The 23,694-nt window shown below is 38.0% G+C and overlaps 1 protein-coding gene across 7 annotated transcripts; it reads left to right on the forward strand.

The window, feature by feature from the left end:
• Window positions 1-277: 277 nt before the first annotated feature.
• eps15 (epidermal growth factor receptor pathway substrate 15) lies at window positions 278-23,221 on the forward strand. Of its 7 annotated transcripts, none has more exons than XM_056772575.1 (25): window positions 278-397; window positions 3,177-3,218; window positions 4,094-4,183; window positions 4,458-4,505; window positions 4,585-4,680; window positions 4,869-4,931; window positions 5,076-5,201; window positions 5,585-5,644; window positions 6,973-7,173; window positions 7,301-7,446; window positions 7,573-7,729; window positions 7,846-7,934; window positions 11,124-11,196; window positions 13,285-13,446; window positions 14,393-14,590; window positions 15,432-15,830; window positions 15,963-16,043; window positions 16,145-16,247; window positions 16,446-16,499; window positions 16,593-16,912; window positions 17,040-17,112; window positions 17,346-17,416; window positions 17,490-17,616; window positions 17,721-17,905; window positions 21,016-23,221. In XM_056772575.1, the coding sequence occupies exons 1-25, from the start codon at window positions 371-373 to the stop codon at window positions 21,154-21,156; spliced, it is 3,132 nt and encodes a 1,043-aa protein (XP_056628553.1). In that variant the 5' UTR covers window positions 278-370; the 3' UTR covers window positions 21,157-23,221. The 7 variants fall into 7 exon arrangements, with proteins under 7 accessions (XP_056628553.1, XP_056628558.1, XP_056628555.1 ...); XM_056772580.1 differs by having other exon boundaries at window positions 16,446-16,490; XM_056772577.1 differs by having other exon boundaries at window positions 7,849-7,934.
• The last annotated feature ends 473 nt before the right edge of the window (window positions 23,222-23,694 follow it).

Raw genomic sequence — 23,694 nt, forward strand, 5'->3', positions numbered from 1 at the left:
TACAGAAAACATACGAGTAATCCCTTACTTTACTTTTTCAAGGGAAAGTAATTAAATTACAGTAACTAATTACTTAGTAACTAGTTACACCCAACACTGTTTGTATGGCCTTTTCTAATGATAAATCCAGCGCCGTGTTTTGCAATACCTGATCATACCATTTCCACTAAAAACTCCAGTGCTTGTTTTTGAAGCATCGATACATTTCCATTTGCTCAGAGGCTCCCGATCCACAGATGACTCCAGCGCCATGTTTTGCATACCGTTCTAATCCACTGAGCACTCCAGTTCCAGGGTTTACAGCATCCCTATATTGTCCATTGCCTATCGCAACGTAGGATGAAGTAACGTTAGTGGGAACAGAAACACTATGGCTGCCAGTCTCTCTCTGACTCAGGTAATGCAGTCTTTTTACTCAAATACAACACTTTCCAAATCACTTTCTAGCTCGTTTAGCTCGTCTGTTAAATCCGTTGAGCTTTAGTTTTGCGGGTTGAAGCGATACAGGGTCACACCCTCGATCCCGATCGCAGCTGTTTAAAGTTGTTTTCAGCCATTTGCTGGGAGAGAGAAAAAGTTCAGATCTTTGTGGGACTTGCATAAGGGCGTATCTTAGTATGTCAGTGCTGAACTTGGGTGGATAAAAGTTTATTGAATTTCCAGTTCGTTCTTGTCGTTAATCTTCTCAAAGTCGTTCGTTCGTTGCACATCTTGTCTTTTTGCACCTCTTGGCTAAAACGTAAAACTTGTATCTGTGAGTTCAGATATCAGCTAGATGTAAAACAGTTGTGGAGATCTTAACGATTAATTAAAGGTTAATAATGTAATTTACGATTAAGACAGATTTGACTTCGATCTGACATTACTGTCAATGTGTTTCGTGTAAAAATACACAGAAACTCAGATTGTTTTTAGCGGTATTGTAAAACAGCAGGAAGTTATTGTTCTGCTTGCTAGCTGACTTTCTCTCTTTTTGTCCATTAATACAAGGAACTGAACGTTGTTTTATGCTTATATGGCGTTTACTGTCCTAGTTCTGTAATTTGGCGTATTTGTAATGTTCATGGACTTTAAAATCATATACGATAACAACTTTTTGCTGCACTCTACTGAGTTTCTAAACTAATTAGCCTGCTAGCTAACTTTAAAGGCTACATTTGACAGTGGCTAGCTGGCTAAGCAGCCTACAAAACTCCAAAAACGTAACGTACAAAACCTAAAACGTAAAGTAAAAATGAAAGAAAAGTCAGACGGGTATTTTTTTAAAGATACAGAAACGTCACACCAGTAAAGTCTAAATGCATGTGCTGTGCATGCTTGCAGACATTCTTGTGTGGCACGAGACAACATTACATGCATAGAATCACTTACAGCTGCTTTAAAGCCTAAATAGTCCACTGGGATTCGTGCATCGATTAGGTTGATGGTCTGAAATGTTTTTATTGCTTGAAAAATAGCACTGTTCTCTAATGGCAAGGATTGAATTGTTGACCACATGTTTTTTAAATGATGTCATTCCAAACCTATATGACTGCAGGACACAAAAGGAGATATTTTGAAGAATGTTGGTTGGTTACCAAGCAACATGGGTCCCAGTTGACTTCCATTGTATGAACACAACACCAGAGACATTTCACAAAACAGAGGAAAGAGACAGATTTTATGTAAAATGAGGGTGAATAAATGACGGAATTTGTATTTTTGGGTGAACTATCTCTTTAATGATAATGACAGATTTTACTTAAGATCTGGGATTACTGAAATAAACTTTGATATTACAAAAATGTCTGTTTAAACAGACATATAACAATATATGTGTGACCCTGGACAACAAAATTGTGTTATGGGTCAATTTTTCGAAATTTATATTTTTACATTATCTGAAAGATGAATAAATACGATTTCTATTGATGTATGAGTTGTTAGAATAGGACAATATCTGGCTGATATACAACCGTTTAAAACTCAGGAATCTGAGAGTGCAAAGAAATCAAAATATTGAGAAAATTGCCTTTGAAGATGGTAATCGGGGGCACTGTGGCAGGACATCCACTCACAGAAATAAAGTTTTTATATATTTAAGGTAGGAAATTTACAAAATATCTTCACGGAACATGATCTTTACTTAATATCCTCATGATTTTTGGCATAAAAGAAAAATCGATAACTTTGACCCATACAATGTATTTTTGTCTTTTACTAAAAATGTTCTCGTGCTACTTAAGACTGGCTTTGTGATCCAGGGTCACATATAATGAATCATTTTTATTCATACCTTGGAACTGTATTTCGTTGATTTACCTGATGGTATTGTTTATTGTATTTTTGTTTTGTGGCTTGCTATGCCTGCCCTTTGTAGGAGTGCCATGACTGAATGGAGAACATGCCAGAATAAGTCTCAGGAAATGAGTTGGCATCAAAACAGCCTGAAAATCCAAAGACATTTTCGTTCTTTTAGAAGTTCAACAAAAACCCCTGATCCTTTCTGGACAGGGCAAGAAAATGTTTGGTGGCACTCTGCTAAATATATTCTGCCAGCATCACATTAGCATGCACCAGTAACCACCTGATGAGAGAACTGTTGAACTACAACAAAAAAGCAGCTGGGATCTGGCAGAACTTAGTGTAACAGCAAGATGCTAATTCATTATTATACAGACATGTTCGCCGGGTTGTGCGATAGCTTTTGATTTACATTGGTTGGCATTTAAACCACATTCATATTGAAATGTTTTTGTAATTTTACTTCATCCTTTGTTGAAGTTGAAGGTTTGGCTTCCGGTCAGTTACAGAACTACGGGTCACTCTTACTTGACTGTTGCAATGTGTAATAACAAAATGTCAGTGTTTGTATTATATATGGCAGACCTGTTTGGTCTACGATGCAATATTTTATCTTTTTACCCAAGTGTGACTTTCTACTATCTTCATATTACACAAAGGTGTTTGTTTTTGAAGTCAGTGCGAGTCGTTTTATTGTTCCCATTAAAAAATTTTCACCCAGTTGCCCGATGGTTTTAACACTTTTCAGAGATAGAATGCATCCAACAGTGCCGCCAACAGACTAAGAAGAACGATGTTTAGAAGATTCTGCCATGTCATTTGCTCGTTTTTGAATAACGATTTTATTTACTTCACTGTTTGACTTACCGTACCCTGTTTTGTTTCACTTGCAGCTTTCAAGTGGGAATCCTGTCTATGAGAAACACTATCGACAGGTAAGCGTTCTTGATGTGTTGTTGTCATTATATTCATTTGAACATTTGGCAGAAGCAAACAATCAAAAAACATCACCCCACTGTCAGTTTGAGCTAAAAGCACGGTTAGGCTTCTCCCCTAAGTGTCGTTCTCTCTGTAAGTGGATGCCTCTATGAATAAGTGATGACATTTGCGAAGCGAACAGGACAGGGTGAGCAAAGCTGCCTTTTTGAAGTGCCCTATGGTGTAAATGTCTTGCTGTTGGCCTTTTTTTGCTGTGATGGGCTCCAGCTAAGCAAATGTGCATTGATTGTTTTATTTGTGTATTTTTTTCTGTTTAAGTAGTTTATCATATCCCAGAATAAATGACAAGTATAAATAGTCCAGTTGTAGTTTGGTTTCCCCAAGTGTAAACATTCTTTTACTAATAATACATTCCTATGAGATCAGACTGATATGCATCAATTTGTTAAATAGAAATCTTGAGTTGATCAAGCACTTGTCATTTTGGGAACTATTAAAACAACCTGTAATATTTCGCTGCTGTTCTTCTGAAACCTTCTCCATATTTCGTATTTCTCCATGTTTTCGTTTTTTTGTTGCCATAAATCATCATTATTATTAGTCACCCTTTATGTTTCCCACTGGGATTTGCAAATATAATATAATAATATAAATAACCAATAAAAAGAATTAAAAAGTGCTACACACAGTATTTAATCATTTAAAAGTGCAGCGAAATTGGACATCTTAGGTTTCGGAAGGGGAGTGATGATTTGTTAGTGGATTTAAATAAGCCATCAAAATTTAGCTCTAAAACACTGAACTGCGAAATAAATATTTTTGTGAAATAAAATATTTTTGTCTATTGACTGTACATGTTATTCCTCCGCAGGTAGATCCGTCCAACAGTGGGCGTGTAGCAGCGAGTGATGCCGCCTTATTTTTGAAGACATCTGGCCTTGCAGATCTAGTCCTTGGCAAGGTAACATCAATTAGACAGCATGTGTCCATTATAGCAGTGCAGGAAATAAAAATCCTTGAATTGATTGACAAGTTCTTGGAAAATCAAGATGACTAAAATAGAAATGAACGGGTGGTTTTATTTGCTTTCCGACTGTATAATTTTGTATTTTTTGTAAATTTTACATCAAATTAAAAACAATGCTATAACCTCTTCCTACCGAAACTGCTTAAAATGCAAATTTCTATCTTGTGAAACAGTTTTTTATTGACCAAATTGTGTTTTCCATCCACAGATATGGGACTTAGCTGATTCAGAATGCAAAGGCTCACTTAACAAGCAGGTATTTTTGCTTTTAAGCCAACCCGATGTTACAAAATGTAAAATGAGCAATGTGTTTGAACCGTATTATCTGTTCTCAGCAATTTTACGTAGCTCTGCGTTTGGTGGCGTGTGCTCAGAATGGATTTGAAGTGTCTCTCAAAAGCCTCATCGCTGCTGTCCCTCCCCCAAATTTTGTGAGTCAAACCCTCACTTCCTCTTCCCTTTCACCGTACCAGGAAAACTACATCCCAATAAGCCAGGAAGTCCTGGGAGTGTAATTACTGATGACTGAAAACAGCAGAGTCTGTCATTTTATTCGCCTACGTTGGAAAAAAAAAACAGCTTTTGTGAGTTAATGGCTGTTTTTCTGTTTCCTGTCTAGCATGACACTAGCAGCCCTCTTCAATTTGGACACGTTCCCGTTGACTGTCCATGGATAGTCAAGGTCAGATATCACCAATAGATTGTTAGAATTGTATCTCTGTCTTAGCTTTGTGGTTAGATGCACATGTAATGCTTATAAATTACCTAAAAGATTCATTTTGCAGTTTATTGCTCATTGTGTATGTGTGTTACATGTGTCATGTAGCCAGAGGAAAAGCTGAAATTCGACGTTATCTTCGACAGCCTCTCACCGGTGGGAGGCATGCTCACGGGAGATAAGGTCAAACCAGTGCTCCTCAATTCTAAACTCCCTGTGGATGTTCTTGGCAGGGTAAGACGAGAAGGGTGACAAGCATGTTTATAATGGTAGTGGAATACAGAGGTTACACTGGTACATCTTATGCCTCACTTCTAATATTGAGGGGCATGTTTAGGTTTAACCACAATGCTGCGCTCTTGAGCTATAACATGAGTTACAGTGAAGTATTGAGGTCTATCAAAAAGGACAAAAGAGTTTAGATTGTAAAATTCAAAGTTGGTTTGACCAAAACCAAAAAGCATATACATGAAACAAACACAAATGTATTGGTTGTGCTTGTTAAAACTCATGGCCTTAAAAAATACATTTCAGTAGCAAATGTATTTTAAGAATGACGTCTACACGTAAACGGAATGAATCTGATCTCGCTGTCTTGTGTGTAACGAATGTTACAGGTCTGGGAGCTGAGTGACATCGACAGAGATGGAATGCTGGACAAAGATGAGTTTGCTGTGGTGAGTCTTGTCATATCACGTGTCTAGAGTCAATAGATATAAACCCTTGTTTATGTTGACCTTGTTGTGGCTGTTCCCAGTTTTTCTCTGTTTCCAGTGTCTTTATGGTAAACGTGATGTTGCATAAACAAAGTCTCTTTGTTAAAACTCCAGTGTATGAAATTATCTGCACCTAAGGGTGAGGTTGCGAATTGCAGCCAACGGCTTACTCCAACACTCCCTTTTGAAGCACTACGATGGCTGACACGGAATGAATATGTTGTCATGTTTTTGCTTCTTTGCCCAAAAATATTATATATTTACGAAATATGCTCTGTAGAGCAGTTTGTCCGTTTAGGGATACTGTAGAAACAACAATGCAAATTCTATGCAAGGAGACCCACGGTGTATGTAAATAGCTCTTTCAAAGGTAATAGAAGCATAACACTTCATTATGTGAGGACATTATGTGTTTATTATTTTGCATTTCTATCAATACATCCTCCAAAAAATTACACATAGCACTGTGTCTTAAGAGCTAGGCTGACCAACTAGCAGTTAGTTAGGGTTAATCAGTACTCCCTTTCAGATTTAAGTTAGACCAATCTTTCTTCATGTGTAATGCAACTGAATTCAAAAATGACTAGAAAAAAAGTCTAGTCCACGCTTATGCAACCAGCATGTTTTATTGTAGTGTCGACCTCTTTGAAGTATTGTTTATCCCTCAATAAGCTAACACTGTCTGTTTATAATCTGTCTATTACAAATTAGACTATTAAAACCATATTTTTTTTAGCAAGCTAAAACAGAATGCAAATGTAACATCGGAATTGTTGGTCATATAAAGGAGTTGACTTCGTGTTTGACTGTACCAAATGTCAGTTCTCTCCAGATGATGTCTCATCTCTAATGCTCTGTTGTGTTTGTTATAAAGTTGCTCTTCATTATTTCTGCACCCGTTATGGCATTAAAACAAATTTATTGAAGAGATATACAAAATATTTTCACCATTCACTAGCTACACCCATCCAATCCTCCAATGTTTGGCCAAATAAGACGAATCTGCTTTTATTCCTGGGATGTTATTTTCGAGGGTGATGTCACCCTCTTTTTCTAGCCAGAGTTTTTGCTGTTCTATTTTTTGCCGTCCGTTATAGCCTTAATGAAAATGAGACGTTTAAAATCGCAGGGTTACTTTACTTACCTTTAAGTTGGGCAAACTGATCTTTCCTGCAAAATCGTACATGACAGCTCAACTTATAAATCATCATTGTAAATTAACCCTACCATTGCAAATCGGGGTAAGGTAACCTTCTAAGTGAAGCTTATTGTGGATGTTTGTGTTCTAGGCCATGTATTTAGTATACAGAGCCCTGGAGTCTGAGTCAGTTCCCATGACTTTGCCTGTCGGTCTTGTTCCACCATCGAAAAGGAAAAAAACGACTCCACCCCCTGTGATGCCACTCCTACCATCACCTTCACCGTCTAAAGAGAGAGGCCCCACCCACTCTGGTTCCAAAACACTGCCAGCGAAACCTACACCGCCACAGGTCCTGTTCATCTTACATACCCAATGAATGTGTTTCCGATTCCTACAATCACTTTGGACAGTTTCTAGATAATACAAGTGTCGAGAGCATTTTTAATAAACCGTCTGTGTCTGTTGTGTGTATACAGTGGGTGGTATCTCCTTCAGATAAAGCCAAATATGATGAGTTATTTACCAAGACAGACAGTGACATGGATGGTTTGGTATCGGGTGCTGAGGTCAGAGACATATTTCTGAAGACTGGTTTGCCATCCGCCACCTTGGCACACATATGGTGAGTTGCCTGTCCGTGGATTTGATTTTCCATAAATGCTCATGGAACTGATCTATCTCTAGTTTTGACTAATGTTTCTTAGGTATACCAGTTCAAATTGTAATGTGTGCGTTTATGTTTGTATAGGGAGCTTTGCGATATCTGTGACGTCGGAAAGCTGACCAAAGAGCAGTTTGCATTGGCCCTCCATCTCATCAATCAGAAGCTCTCCAAGGGAACAGATCCGCCCCAGACTCTCTCTCCAGAAATGATCCCTCCATCTGATAGGCTGGCACGACAGGTGGTAATGTTTCTTTCCGGATTCATATAATAAACTAGCAAGTGATGTTGATTGTTCGTTGGAAAGTAAATAGAAAAGGACTAATGCATTTTTTACATGTTTCTGGCTCTGTTGCTTAGCAGAACAATGCTTTGTCAGTTCAGGCTGCGGATTTCTCGGCTATTAAAGAGTTGGACTCGCTTAGTAATGAAATCATTGAGCTACAGAGGTGAGTTACTGATCTGACTCGTAATACACACTGTATTAAACCTGAGATTTCAGTCCTAACCTGTTAGATTGTGTTTGTCTAAGGGTTAAATGTATACTAGTTACAAACTACTCATCATTTTTCTGGTTAATATACTTTTGATCACCAAGCCAACTGTGTTAGTGTGTGTGTGTAAGAGAGGGTTTTTTTGTGCTGTTCTCGGGTATTGTTGTCACACATGTGCCCAAGTGCTTCTGAAACCACAGAAAGAGAAGTGTGGAGTTAAATATAATCTCATTGTGTCCTCTGCCCAAATCTGTGTTTTGGTGCTGAAAGATTCACTCATGAATGATCTCTGAATGAATATCCACTTACTTTGTGTTGCCTGCTGTTGTCATCATAATGTAGAAGGTCACCTCAAGATGAATAAGACACTTGTACCATAGGCTGTGCCGTGGCGTGTATAGGCAAATTGTCTGCATTTTTTGAGTTGGTTCCGAGGGGTTGCATATGGATTATGCAAGAGATTGCTGTGATCTGTCATACTGTACTGGAAGTAAACATCATCTCTTTACCACTGTGGTACAGACATCAGTATCAGCTCTTTAGGAAAGCCGCAGAAAAAAATAAGAGACCATTGCAACATTATTTTCTTTTTGAATATACTATTTATAGGTATGTGTACATTTGTATTTTTTGTCTACTACTAACAATATTTCTACCAAATTTCAAATAAAAATATTGTTTCTATTAGAATTTATTTGTAGAAAATGAAAACAAGAAAAACTGGTGAAAATAATAGAAAATATTCTCTGAATTTTTCAGACCTCAAATACTTCAAAGAAAATAAAGTTCATTTTCACTTTTGAAGGGAAACTTTACCCAGAAATTAAAACTCTGTCATTATTTACGCACATTCGAGTTGTTTCAAATCTGTTGTTTCTAAACGTATTTATAAATAATTTTGAGCAATTTTACTGCAGCATGCTTTTTGTGAACAATGTAGAACTATGATGAACCTGATTTACATATAAAGTGGTTTGTGAAGGAAGGACTGACAGTGGCTCAGTTTTTTTATAAACTATATTGTTGGTGGCAAGTGATTGAGATATGAGGTGAATGAAGTTTTTGCATCAAAATACCTAAATATGTAACGTGTGTGGATGGAATATACTGTAATAATCTTTAAAGATCGTGTATCATGTTATGTCATGCATTCTGAATTCTTTACAATGTTAAACATGCTGGCTTGACATGGTCAACTTGTTAAAAAACGACGTACGGCGTGGTATTTCTGATACACTCCCCCAGCACACTTGTTTCGGAACGCTTTTATTGTATAATTCTGGATCCCTGTGTCAGGATCCAGAATAAGGGATCCTATTCCTTTTATTGGCCATTCTTCTAGAAAACCATGGCCCGCCCACGAGCCAACCGATGAGCCAGACCTGCTTGCCATCAAGATTATCTACTCTTGCGATAGTGAAGTTTAGTTGTGTCTGTTTGTTCACGGCATTTCAGTGATTGATGTAATATAAACAGTGGGTAAAATACTGGATTTGGAGATCGTTTGAAACATCCCAACGCTAAGAAATGCCGGACATGTACTGTACGCGGTAAGTCAAACTAAGTCATGCGTCTGTGTTTTGTTGGCATAATGTACAAAACACGAAGGGATTAATGTGATGATGTGTTTCTTGCTCGTGCTGTAGTTCCATCTCACTCTCCCCACTAGTCCCACCTCCCCCAGCTGGTGTTTTTCCAAAGATAATCGTACAGCTGTATCTCTCTTTTATAAATTTGATCAAACTAAACACTCTTCGAAGATGCGACGTATGCAATACTACTGTGTAGGCACTCTATATAAATATGAGATCAGCAGATACTTCCTGTGATACACAATCTTTAAATAACTTCCTGTAAACAGCAGTGAGTCTCTAGAGGTTAACACCTCACTTGTAATGGGAGGCACTGCCCCACAGACGGGAGGAGAGGAGGGGCTCTCGCACAGAAAGACTCCCCTTACCCCACACCTTTTGTTTTCTGATTTACAGACTTTGAGTGAGCTGGCAGCTGACAGGTGCCGCTCTTTACTTTTGTCCAATCTGAGACAGGCGCTTTCCGACAGATCTGGCACGTCTCACTTCCTTATTGACGGAAAGTGAAAGAGAGAGAGCAATATTAATAATCAGTCACTTTGAAATGGAGACAGGAGATGATGAGTATACAGAATAGAAATCGCAAAGATTTATTAATACGATGGGCTGTAATTTTGTGCTAAAATGATGCGGGCGGTTCGCGATTGCCTTAGATCTCCACGGCAACGTGCACCCTCAGGTGACAGGTAAGGATAGCCCACGCCTCTTTCTAAAAGAGGATTCTCTGTTTTTGTGCTGATCGGAGCTGTTTGATGCTTGCTCATTGCTGGGAAGTTTTTGGATGAATACTATGTTTAGAACGTGTGCCAAACACCCTTTTAAACGGGTGTTTGCTGTTCTACATCCTGTTTTAGTCTCTCTCTTATTTGCTTCGCTCTCTTCTCTCCTGGGAGTCTCTGACTCAGTGTGTATGTATTGACTTATGGTCGGGTCTGTGAGTTTCTCTCTTGTTGCTGGGAAGATTGCCGCATGCACTGTTTCGAAGAAACCTTTTTTTCAGAGGTTTATGCAGTTCATCCAGGTTCATCTACAAGAAGTTTTATTTGTTATCCTGTACATGAAGATAAGTGACATTTATGTCACCTTTTTATTTTTAATTATTCTAACTTTACAGATATTCCACACTGATACAACACTTAATTCTATCATTATTTATTTACCCTCCTTCCATACCAAACCTGTTTGTTAATTCCAAACCTGTTTCTCTTTCATTCTTCAGCACAACCCAATTGAAGATGACAATCACAATGATACAGATTCATAAATGAGTCAAAACATGTCTCTAATTTTATTCCAGCTCCACATTTCCCAGCCCTAGCTCTCTCTCTCTTTCTCTCTACTTCTCTCCTCCCATTTTTCCTGATGTCCATAAAAGCATCTGCTCGTACATTTGTGTGCAACCTCTACTCTCTCTCCCACACACTTGAGCTCCGGCAGCGGATGCAGAGATGGTGCTGGATGGAGATGCTGTTCAAGCTGCTGCTGGCGGCTGGCTGTTTGTGCCGGCTGTCGCCTCCGTGATTAAATACTCATGTCTATGCTGGTCTTTCAGGGAGAAGAGTACAGTGGAACAGGACATCAAAGAGCATGAAGAAACAATACGACAGAGGACCACTGAAGTCCAGGTATGAGCGAGCCGGTTATTTTAAACCTAAACAAATGCGCTATTTTTATTTAATGTAAGGCTGATGATGCTGACATGACAGACTTAAATACACATATGGACACATAAATTATTTAGTAAATATATGTAGTATTATAGAGAACTTGTATACAGTAAATATAGTACATTTTGATCGAATAACTTAAAATTCAATGTTATAATGAAAGAAAATCTTAAGCCAAGTACCCTTTTTCAAGAGTGTTTTTCAAAATATTATTTATGCAACCTTGTGTGGTTTTAAACCCGTATTTATTTTCTTATCACAGAAATATTAAGCCAAATTTCAGCAACTCAGTCATTTCTGATTTAAAAAAAAAATCATCCTCTCACAGTAGGAATGTCAGGCCGTTTTGGATGAGATTTTTTTTATTCTCGGTTGAACTGTATATTGCGATCAGTTTTGTAGCTTTTCTATATATACAGATTCTGTCTGCTCTTTGCACATCATCATGGTTATTGAGCCTTTTTACTGAATCAGTAAAGAACCAAACAAAGAGAACAGGAGCCAGCTGTTGTCTGTCTGTCCTCTCTGCCGATAGACGGTGATGAGAGAACAGGTTCATAATGTTAAAATAAGTTAAAGGGCTTTTTGTCTACAGTGTGTTCCTGCTTCATAAATTTGGTGTTTCTCAATTCCATAGTGATCTACATTCTCTCTATCTCTTTCCCAGACTGTGTGATAATTAAATTTCCTGTTCATAATGCTGTGGTATTGTTTGTAGATCCTTTATGCTTCTTTCTTTAATCTTGAACAGAGTGCAGATTATTTTAAGATGTTTCTTTGGTTAAGCTTGTTCAGGTTATTGTATTTATAAATGAATGTTTGTTAAGAGGTTGTAAAATGCGGCGTGCCAGCACTAGTTTTGCTTGGACAGATGGGCAGCTAATGGAATGGAAAAGCAACTGTGTGTGTGTGTGTGTGCGCACAGGAAGTGAACAGAGCCTGTTGTGTGTGCTTGTGTTTTTATGGATATTAGATGGAGATCCGTGCACAGGCATATTGACAGCACAGCTGGTTGTTCTCTCAAGGGTTCTCCTTTTCTGTCATCCAACAAGGCCTCTTATCCTTCTGATTTTATTTGCATTTTTGCATCTGAAAATGTGACACCTGTGGTTTCGATAGCCAGCTCAGAGACCTTTATGAACAGAGACGGTCAATTCGGTGCAGTTATGGTAAACGATAAAATAGAAGTGCAATTTTAGTCAACTTGAATTACCTCCTAAATAAACATGAATATAAACTATTTATTTGCATATATGCACGTCATTAATTCTAAGAAATGTTAAAAACAAAAAAAATTGAATATGAAATAAACATTGATTTCTTTATTGGTGTGTTAAATGGACATCCGTTGATCCTAAATGAAGTCTTGGTCAAGGCTCACACCTACAAAAGCAAAACATTAAGACAACAAAAAGATCAATCGCGTAAACTATCAGAGATAAGGGCCTATCACAGATTATACATTTTATCAATATTTATTTAGGCTGTTAATAGATTAGCCTTGAAACACTGTTCTGGTGTCGAAGCTCTCCGCTCAGCTTATACCCTGGGGTGATGAATAGATTTCTATTTCGAGGGTCGTTGGCTCCATCGCAGATAAGACGTGTGAAGGTTTCTATCTTCACCATGAACAGTGACTTAGCTTTGCGGCAGCAGACCTGTTATTTTTAGCACACCCATTTTAGCACAATCCACGTTCTCTCTGTGGATAGGTAAAGAGGAAATGACAAAGGAAACGATACAGCGGTCTTCTGCCATCAGTATAGATTTTCTTCTAATGCCTCAAAAAGTGACATTAAATAACATCATATATCTTATCCTTTATCCTAGATAACCAAAAGCCCTCAATTCCTTTCCATGACTCTTCTAGCACCGTTGTTGTTTTTGTAATAGTACGAAATGAACATGCTGTGACATGTTAAGACATGCATAAGCAGTGCAAAGGATATGGGTTCGATTCCCAGGTGGATTGATAACTGTTAGATGCTTTGGATTACAGTGTCTGCTAAATGAATAAATGTTCATTTATTGGGCTCTCTTTCTTAGGACCTGCAGGAGGAGGTTCAGAAGGGCTCAGAGGAGCTGGGACGTTTGCAGGCGGAGCGACAGGAGGTGCAAGAGAAGCTGGAGAGGCTGGACGAGCAGAAAAGATCTCTGGAGGAACAGCTTTCACTCATACAGCAGCAATGCAGTCAGGAGAGCCAACTGGTATACAACCATCAGTATTGAGAACATAAAATGTCAAAGGGATAGTTCACCCAAAAATACATATTCTGTCATTTATTTACTTTTATGTCATTCAGAATCTGTGGGACAAAAAGAAGGAATTTTTGGGAAAGGGCTCAGTGGTTTTGTGTCCATACAATGGACGTCAATGGGAGCCAATGTTGTTTGATTACCAACATTCTTAAAAATATATTTTTTGTGTTCAGCAGAAGAAAGTCAGTCATACAGTTTTGACATGAGATGAGTAAATGATGAAAGTTATTAAATATTTTTGGATAAAAGCATCTGCTAGACCAGGGGTTCCCAAACTTTTCCGCCCGATTCCCCAAATAACAGTGCTAGGGACTCGAGACCCCCATTATCCTCGGAGGTGGATATACAAACATTTCGGGGAAATGCTCACATGCGCTAATTTGGTCTATCCAAACAGGCGCATAATGACAACACAAAAGAACACAGTCTAACATTATATGACTTTATAGTTATTTACTCATTATTTTACTTGTTTGTATTAGCGTTTGGTAATGTGATGTAATCTCCTCAGGGGTCACGATCGAGGGGGAGCAAATTCCAAAGGCTGATGGCTTTTTATTTGCATGGTTTTATTTTGAATTTAACTACTATTTTTATGTTTTGTTACACTTATTGATGAAATACGCTATTCCTAATAATAGACAAACGATTTCTGGAAATCATCTTGCGACCCCAGCCTTGTGGCATTGCGACACTACTTTTGGAACCCCTGCGCTAGATGAATACATTGAACGAACATATTAAAGATTTCAAGACATTGGTTGACTTAAAATGGCTTTGTAATGCCACAGTTGCCCAAATTTTGTTTGCATGTAGTGGGAAAGAATTTAATTAAAACAACTACCCTTAAGATCATTATTGTTCCCAATAACAAGATTTCTATTATTATTTCCAGATCCAGTCACTGCAGGTGGAGCACTCGGAGCAGGAACAGAGAATTGGTGACTATGAAGATGAGCTGACCAGAGCTCGGGAAGAGTTGCTCCGTCTGCAGGACGAGACGCGGCACCTGGGAGAGACTGTGGAGTCTGCTCGTGCTCAACTCTGCCCTTTAGAGGACATGGTTAAAGAATCTCACACACAGATTGCTCAGGTCAGTTCGATTTTTATTTCTTTCCATCTTTTGTCTGTAATGTCATAAGTTCTTTAGAGATCTCCATCTAAATCTTTTTTTTTGATTATTTACTGAAAATATATATATTTTTAAATAGGATGTAGGGATTGTTATCGCTGTAGCAAAATTGTCTCAGTATAACCATGATAACATGACTGTATGAAACGAAAGGTCTTCTGGGCCTAACATAGAGAATTTTAGAAAAATAGATTATAGATTATTTTATTTTATAATGGGACCCTTTATAAATTGCATCATATCATCTGACCCAACTTGTACTATAATTCTATTTCCAGTTGTATTGTGTCCAACAAAAATGATAATTTGACCTAAACACACACCTATACTAAATAATTTTGAAATGCTCTTATTTTTTTGTGTGGCTATATGTGCATGAAATATTAAATTGGGTTGTTTAAAGGTCATACATATAGACTCTCTTCTGTGTGTGCCATAAATCATGACGCTGTTAGATATGATCATCTTCTCATGAATAAATCAGCGCTGCATATTTCCACACATGATTTCTAACAGCTTCACTTTTGTACAGAAAACTAGCAAGCGGGCGGTTTGATTCCATTTTAAATGCAGTCCATTCATTTGTCTCTGAATCAAGAAATCTCTGACATGTGTTTCCAGCTTTATATATTTTCAATCTGCCTATCACACCCTTTTTTTGTCTACTCATGTTGACATCATGCTTTACATTGCGATCTGAACCTCACACCCTACTCCTTTTATTATAAAATATAAGGTTTGCTCTCAAGTTTATCTTCTTTATTTTCCTGTCTGGAAACTTCATTGTTCTCGTTCATGGTAGGAACAAGAGCGTTTGAGCGAATTGAAAGTGGAGGATAGAGAAGTGACGGCACGGCTGACCTGGAGAGTCCTGGAGGAGCCGGTGCTTGTAAATGGAACAGCGCCCTCGTCTGAGCACTCGGAGCAACTGCAGTGGCCTCAACCCACATCATCTCCACCAGGGAAACCACAGGAGAACAAAAGAAAGGACGAAGACGAGCAGGCATCCATGGACGAGCCGCAGGAGCTCAGAGTCACAGAGGAACAGCCCGGATCAGATGCAGAGCAGACGCCTGTCAGTCCAGAGGAGCAGGAGCCTAAAGCTGACTTTTATAGCGCTGATCTTTATAACAGTGAACTTTTCTCCAGTGCCTTCTCCACTGTCAGCTCCTCTAATGTAGCCTGGCCTCAGAAGAACATGGTGAGATGTCACTTCCTGTTCGCTTATTGATAGAGCTGCACAATAAATGATAGTATAGGCCATCTCTTGGTTTTTAAATCTGGCTATTTGTTTCTTTAATATCAGATATACATGTCTAATAACTGTTTTCAGGAAATTACCCCAGAGCTGGATGAGGAGGCAGAGGAGGAGAATGAAAACCCAGAGGAACAGCCTGCCACCAGCACACCAAAGGTGAGCAACAAACTTCCTATAGTGATAATGTGACAAATTAATGTGTAGGTTTTCCTTTTAATAAAGTTCATACTAATGCCTTTGGATATTATGATGTGTAGGCTGAAACAGTGGAGACCGAGAAGAAGGAAGCCGCTCCACCAGTTTCACTCCCACCCACCGGTCCTGCTGTTGACTTCTTCCAGTCTGACCCATTTATAGACAGTAAGATCTACACGCGTGAAATCTTGAGCAAACCAAAAACAGGATGTTAGCATATTGGGTGGTATAGACTAGTTTTAAAATATCTTTAGTGGTAACATTAAGGTTATAGATTCAAACCGTGTAGGGGTTGTGCTTGCCACACGTCCTTTAGTTTACTTTGGTTAAAAACATTCGCTTATTTATAAACCTCTTTTGCAGGTGACCCATTCACCGATGACCCTTTCTTAAAGGTCGACATCGCTGGTGAGCATGGTATTACTGTTGTAGATTGCATTTATACATATAATATATCCAGTTGCTCAAATTAACTTTAATTTATGACGGTTTTGTTTATTGTCTGTTCAGATCCTTTCGGCGGTGACCCCTTTAAAGGCACAGACCCGTTTGCGGCAGACAACTTTTTGAAACACCCTTCAGCTGGTTTCCCTTTAGAAGACCCTTTCAGTTCCACTGACCCCTTCACCACCACCATAGGCCTAAAAGAGTCGGATCCATTCTCATCCAAAACCAGCAATACGGTCACTCCAGACCCGTTCTCATCTAGCAGTAGTAGCATCCCAGATGCCGATCCGTTCAAATCTAAAATGGACGCACGGGCAGACCATGATCCATTTAGCTCATCTGGCACAGGCCACGACCCGTTCGGAGCGCCGGAGATTCCTGAAGTGAGTGTTTCATAATTTCAATAAAGCGACTGCCAGGAAAATAAAAGTGCATTTGTATAATATTTTATTTCATGACATGGGTTGAATGGCTAAATTTCATCTTAAAACGGACGTTTTTCCATTTCAGAGAGAGGGGCTAGCAGCGACCAATGATCCGTTTGCCCCAGGAGGAGTTACAGTGGTTGCTAACTCAGACCCAGGTACTGCAGGACATCATAAACTACATGTTTTTCCAGAGCCAATAAATAATTTATAATTATGCATTTGTCAGACACAAACGATACAGTGCATATTGAGAAACAGGAATCTAAATATCTAATTGTGCAGTTTTTACAAATTCACTTTGACTTTTAATTAACTTCGGGGGGATTCTGCTTCAAAACATGATCAAAAATTATCCGGGTAATATTATGTTTGTGCTTCTTTGTTTCAGATCAGTTTGCCGCAATGTTTGGGAATGAGACGTTTGTTGGAGGTTTTGCAGACTTCAGTAGCTTAGCGAAGGTGAGAATTGTAAACGCACTGCAAATATATTTTTTTACAGGTTTATTTATGATTATGAACTTTTGTCTTTCAGTCTAATGGTGATCCATTTGACAAAAGCACAAACATCAATTTATTTAAGGAGAACACACAGTCAGATGTTCCTCCAGCATTACCGCCCAAAACGGGAACACCCACCAGACCTCCCCCTCCACCCCCAGGTCAGTCCCGAAAACACTCCAGGTTCCGCTCTACGTTTGCAAAGAATGTGTTTTGTTGTTGTTTATCCATCCCGAAGACCTTTATCCTGTGTATTTTTTTGAAGGTAAGCGGTCCAACATTCACAGATCGGACTCGTCCGAGTCATTTCAGAGGCGTGGTCTGTCCAAGGCACAGGGTTCCGGAGAGTTCTCCTCCCTCCCAGCTAAAGACTCGGTACCAGATCCCTTCGCCCCTTCCTCGCCCCACCAAGCCCTGCGTGACCCCGCCCGATTCGCCAGCTTTGACAAAGTGAGCTCCTCCCCCTCTCCCTCTCCTGAACCCCAGTGAACCCTGACATTTCTCCTCTGCCGAGCAGCAGCCTTGACCTCTTGTCCCCACACGGCCAAATCTTACATTTTGTTTTTGTGAAGACATTATTTTTATATATATATATATCCAGTATTTTTATGTCCTTTGCTTTATAATCTGTGTTTCAGTTTTATATATAGCTGTCATTGTTTATCAATTGTCTTTTGTAGATATACAACAAATAACAATATTTAAATACTAGTGGTCTTTGCGTCAACAAAAAAGGCGTTATCCTGTTAAACTCAAGAATGAATGTATCGAAATGCTTAAATGTAAGGAAAATAGGTATATTTATAATATCGCAATATTCCTAACATCACGCATAGATTCTCAATGCCTGAGGAAGAAGAGGCGGGGCTGCTTGCTATTGGCTGTTCTCAATTCACCCGCGTGTTCTTTGTCATGTTCTCCATCTTGGTTGAGGCTTTATTCCATCTTGCACGTTCATTGCCTCGATGTGTATCGATTCACTGATTTGTCTCGCCTTCCCTTGCAAACTAATCCCTTGTGTCCACCTGTCTGGTTGCCCTTCTCCTTCCTGCGTGACCCTTGTTCATTGGTTGAGCACGTCCTGGTTGTGGAAGCATTCTAACTTCATCCCGTGTGTCTTTTCACCATCTCATTTTCTAGATGAAAACTAAATTTGTTCTTACATAGAAAATTTGCTACTCAATTCGATTAAGTGCCGGCATTTCCTGTTGGCACCTTTTTGTATTATTTTTATTTATAATTAAAGAGATTGTCTTATCTGATTTTGCCACTGTGGCCCTTTTTTTATCAGATGGCGCATCAAATAAATGAAGATTTATTTTGATGACAAACTTCTGTTGCCTTCCAAAGTAGTTTAGTTGCATTGTGTGATCTGTGTGTTAACATTCGTATCTTCTCTATCTGTTATAACAGGGGTTCTCAACCTTTTTGACCCCCACTGTGTTCAACAATATTCAAAGGCTTCCCATCCGCTCACAAAATCTCAAAATTTCTACCCAGTAAAATAACAGAACTGGAAAATTGTTTATTCAATTTAATAATGTACACATAATGAGAAATATCTTGGCTTTTTGCATTTTACAATTTATTTCAATGCTCATTTGGTCTCATTTAAATTATTAGTCATCCTGAGGCCCCGGTGAAAGTCAGCTGGGGCGCCATTGTGGGCAACGCCCCACTGTTGAGAACCACTGTGTTATAATATCTCCCAATCCGGGATCGTCCACATCTACACATCTGTGTGAAATCTTTGCATGTTCAGTGTACAGCATGATGGGCTGTTAAAGACTCAACACACCAGTATATCAGTAGAAATGTTACCCCGAAATTTTCATGTCTTCATGAAATGTCAAAAGATTTCAGATTTTAAAAAGAACATCGGTAACACTTTACAATAAGATTCTATTTATCACTCATTTAATAATTAATTTATATTTTGCAGCATTTATTACATTTTGGTAATGTAAGTTAAAATCAATTCTGTTGTTAATTTTCTGTTCATGTTAATTCATTGTACATTAACTTTTGTTAACAGATAGAAGAGTTAGTTTGCAAAAACATATCATAAAAAAATCGTGTTTTTTATTGCGTTATAATTTTATTGTGTTAGTTAGCTGTATCAGACATTATTACTTAAAGGGATAGTTCACCCTAAAATGACAATTCTGTCATCATTTACTCCCACTCTGATTGTTTACATTTCTTGTTCTTCAGAATTCAAATGAAGATAGTTGGAAGAATGTGTGTAACCAAACAGATCTCATCACCCATTAACTCCCATAGTATTTATTTTCCTACTATGTCAGGAAACGGGGGTTGAGATGTCTTCCTTACATTCTTCCAAATATCTTACATTGTGTTCATCAGAACAAAGATATTTATACAGGTTTAGAACAACCTCAGGGTAAGTAAATGATGACAGAAATTCTGATTTCATTTTTGAATGAACCATCCCTTTAATCAAAACAAGTCAAATGTAGTTTGATATTACTTGGAATGCACAATAAAAACAGGAATCAAAACCGTGGTTAGCTGTTTTTGCAAATGTTGATATTAAAAAGTTAGTAATTGTTAAAATGAACATAAAATAATATTAATTCATGCTTTAAAAACGTTATTTATTGTTTATGTTAACTAACGTTAACAAATAGAATCTTACTGTAAAGTCAATATCAACAACACAAAGTAGGCGATACTCCACCAAATAAGGAACATTTCATAATGAATCCCCCCAAGTTGTTCCAAACGGGTATGCATCTTTGTTCTGATGAAGACAAAGAAAGATATTTTGACCAACTGACATTTCTGGGACATCATTGGATACCATAGTAGAGAAATAATATTGTATAATTTTTTGATCAAGATATTTTGAAGAATGTAGAAAAGCAAACAGATTTGGGTCACTTTTAACTACCATTTTAATTTTCCCTACTATGGTAGTCAATGATGTCCCAGAAATGTCATATGCTAACATTTTTTCCAAATATCTTTGTGTTCAGCTTGGGGGGGGAGTAATTCATGACAGAATTTTCATTTTTTGGGCGGAGCATCCCTTTAATGGATAAATATAAAATAATGTACTGTCAATCACAGGTTTTCCATAAAACTACACATTACATTTTACAACTGCACATTACAGTAATGAAAAAAAATCCCTTGGGCGTCTTGAAAAAATAATGGTACATTTTTCTCTATAAATTTAAATGCCATTGTGAAGCCAGTGTTTACTTATTACTTGTTAAGTTAAAAAATATGGAGTTTTAGACTTTAAATATATTTAAAACATTTACTCATACCTCTCTGTTTGAATTAAAATATACACAATTGATACTATAGAATATTTTTTCATTTTGTATATTGTAGTTATGAAGAGATGTCACTAAATGTTGAGTGTCTATATTAGCTCATTGATAGGTGTGTAGACATTGTTTAAAATCTATTTAACCCCAAAATTCAAGTTTGCAAGGTAGGCACACTGCATTGACCCTCTTATATGTTAGAATACAAGTGTAAATTGAAGGGCTTCTGATAGGGTTATGGTGTGTTTGTGTGTGGAGCAGTTCCCCACGGAGGACGAAATGATAGAGTGGGCGAAAAAGGAGAGTGAGAGAGAGGAGAAGGAGCGTGAGGCTCGTCTGTCCCAGCAGGAGCAGGAGGATCTGGAGCTGGCGATAGCCCTTAGCAAGTCCGAGCTGTCTTGACCCAAACTGGACACCAAGACCACCCCGTCACACAGAAGAGGAGGAGCTGGAGAGGACGAAGAGGTTTGACCACCTTTATGAGCAGAATCCTTGGTTCCATCTTAAACAACTTGATGATTCCATTGAGTTCTGGTTCCCAATTGGTGGAAAATATTTGAAGGATGGAAGGTAACGGACTTATTGCAGCCTTCTTGGCTTGAAACCTCCTGTGTGACTCCCTTGTGTTTTTAAATAACCTCAAATCAAGAGACCTCCAGTAATCTCGTGGACCGCTCAAAATCCATCTGACTTTAGTAAAATGTATTGTTAATGATAAACAAGTGTTTGGGCAGATTGATTCCCATTTAATTGAAGTATATTTTAGAATTGTTAGAAATTTACCAATGGTTACCCCTGAAGTTCAGATGGGGACAGGTCGAAGATGTCAAACATACTCCAGGTGTTAGGTTTGATCTCATCGTATCTCGAGTACCGTTAACACATTTGTTGAACGTTTACAAAGCAAGCAAACCGGGCAGCTTCATCCACTTTTCAATGTTTCAGCAATAGTTCTCTAACCCAAGAGGTTTATCGGGGGCATCTCTGGAATCTCAGGAACATATCCCACAATTCATAAAGCCTCAGATTTGTAACAGATTTGCAACAATATCAGAAGTCCTACTGAAATTGATCATCCACCATACTAAAATATTTTTAAAGAGACCACTGATGAAATTTTGAAAAGTAATGTGTAACCACCATTCACTCCATACTTGATCTTTCGAAGAATCAACATCTTGACAAACTTCTTCAAGAATCACTATTTGAAAATGACAAATTCATAAGCAGGCGTTGTAATTAATGAAAATGTACATATTTGTGAAATTGTTTGCCAGTAATCTTGAACTACAGTGTATTCATATCTAAATCATATTCTGTTTTATAAATGTCTTAGTAGAATGCACAATATAGGCAGTCTGCTTCTAATAGCGAAAACAAAATGTCCCTTTGTCTCAACAAATGGCAAAGCAAAAGGATTAAAGATGAGAAATCTCATTATTTGAGCGCCACAAATTGAATTGAGCCATGTTTAAGCGGGCTGTCTTTTAAAGTGCCTAACCTTTCTACTTTGCCTTGTATAGATGTTAAGCAAGAAGAGAGAAAAACGGTCTGCTAAGAGTTCAGTTGAAAAGGATTTAGTGTTACTTATAATTTCACTACTTCCAGTGCTCACCTTGTCATTTGAAAAGCTCTCTTTTATATACAAGCACAATGTTATTGGTATATGATTACAGAGCTGTGTAACACTTAATTTGTCATAACCATTTAAATTGTAAGTATGTGGTTTCACCAGTAGGTGGATCCACCCAAACACACTATTTGCCTGAAAGACAAGAACCTGCTCTCCTGGGCATTGTCTGGACTCTCTATGTCTGTGGCTGGTTTCTGTTCCCCGTTTGTACAATAGATTAACTTTGTAAAAGTGTCCTTTTACACAGACTTTGTATGTGAAAGCATTTGACAGCAGGTTGGGAGAAGGCCTGGAACCGTAAAGCTCTTTTTGTTTTAAATGCTTTCAGGTGTTTGCAGTATTGCCCTTTGACATCAGTGTGATGTTGGTTTCAGGACACTAGTTTGCCTTTGGCCAAAGAAATATGTGGCGTAAGTGGGGGAAAAAAGCACAAGAGATTAGATAATATCCCCCTGCGGCAATATGGATTTTCTCTGAACAGTGCAACAATTACATGAAAATTATTCGAATCCGCATTATTACTATCGACCAGACAGCAATACAGCATTACAAAACTCCATTTTAAACCCGACGCTTTATGTTCCACTTAAGGCTGCTGCTGTCTTGTGCTGTTTATAAAAAAACCTCTTATGCTCTATTCTTGATCATATATGTATGTATGTATATGCTTTGTGTGCCTCTAAAAGAAAACCACTTATATGTTGGCCACTGACTGCCTATCAAGAACAGGCAAATTGTATTTTATTTTTTTAACTTCCCTTCATTGGAGGCTATTCTTTAAATATGTTGAGTAACATGTAATTAAAATGAACAAAATAAATATTAAGCTATTAATATGGTGGTAATTGTTATGGTCTTTATTATTAATATGAGAATAAGAAAATACATCTGAGAACATATTGGAGAAAATGTGCTGTGGATTTAAAACATAGCGAGTTTCAGGGTTTTGCAATGCATTATGGGATTTGTGACTACCTATTGAACTCGATAGGAAGTTGTTGTGTTTCTTTATCACTTTATTTTATATCGACACATTGCATGTAGATTAACAATGTCTGTATTTAATTTAAAGGTCCAGTGTGTCATTTTTAGGATCTATTGACAGATAATACACAAAACTAAGTCTTAAGAGGTCTATAAAGATCTTGCATAATGAAGTTATACGTTTACAACTATCTTAATTTAGAATGAGCTATTTCAATCTACATACACCGCGAGTCCACTCGCATGAAATTCTCCATTTTGTTTCTACAGTAGCCCTTAACAGACAAACTCCTCTAAAGAGTGCGTTTCGTAATTACGTTATC

This window comes from Triplophysa dalaica, chromosome 18 (assembly GCF_015846415.1).
Source record: "Triplophysa dalaica isolate WHDGS20190420 chromosome 18, ASM1584641v1, whole genome shotgun sequence".
Lineage (NCBI taxonomy): Eukaryota > Metazoa > Chordata > Actinopteri > Cypriniformes > Nemacheilidae > Triplophysa > Triplophysa dalaica.

Coding starts and splice junctions, on each gene's coding strand:
- eps15 (XM_056772575.1), top strand. CDS start 371: ATGGCTGCCAGTCTCTCTCTGACTCAG. Junction 7,174..7,300: donor CGAAACCTACACCGCCACAG/GTCCTGTTCATC, acceptor GTGTGTATACAG/TGGGTGGTATCTCCTTCAGA. Junction 7,730..7,845: donor ATAGGCTGGCACGACAGGTG/GTAATGTTTCTT, acceptor TCTGTTGCTTAG/CAGAACAATGCTTTGTCAGT.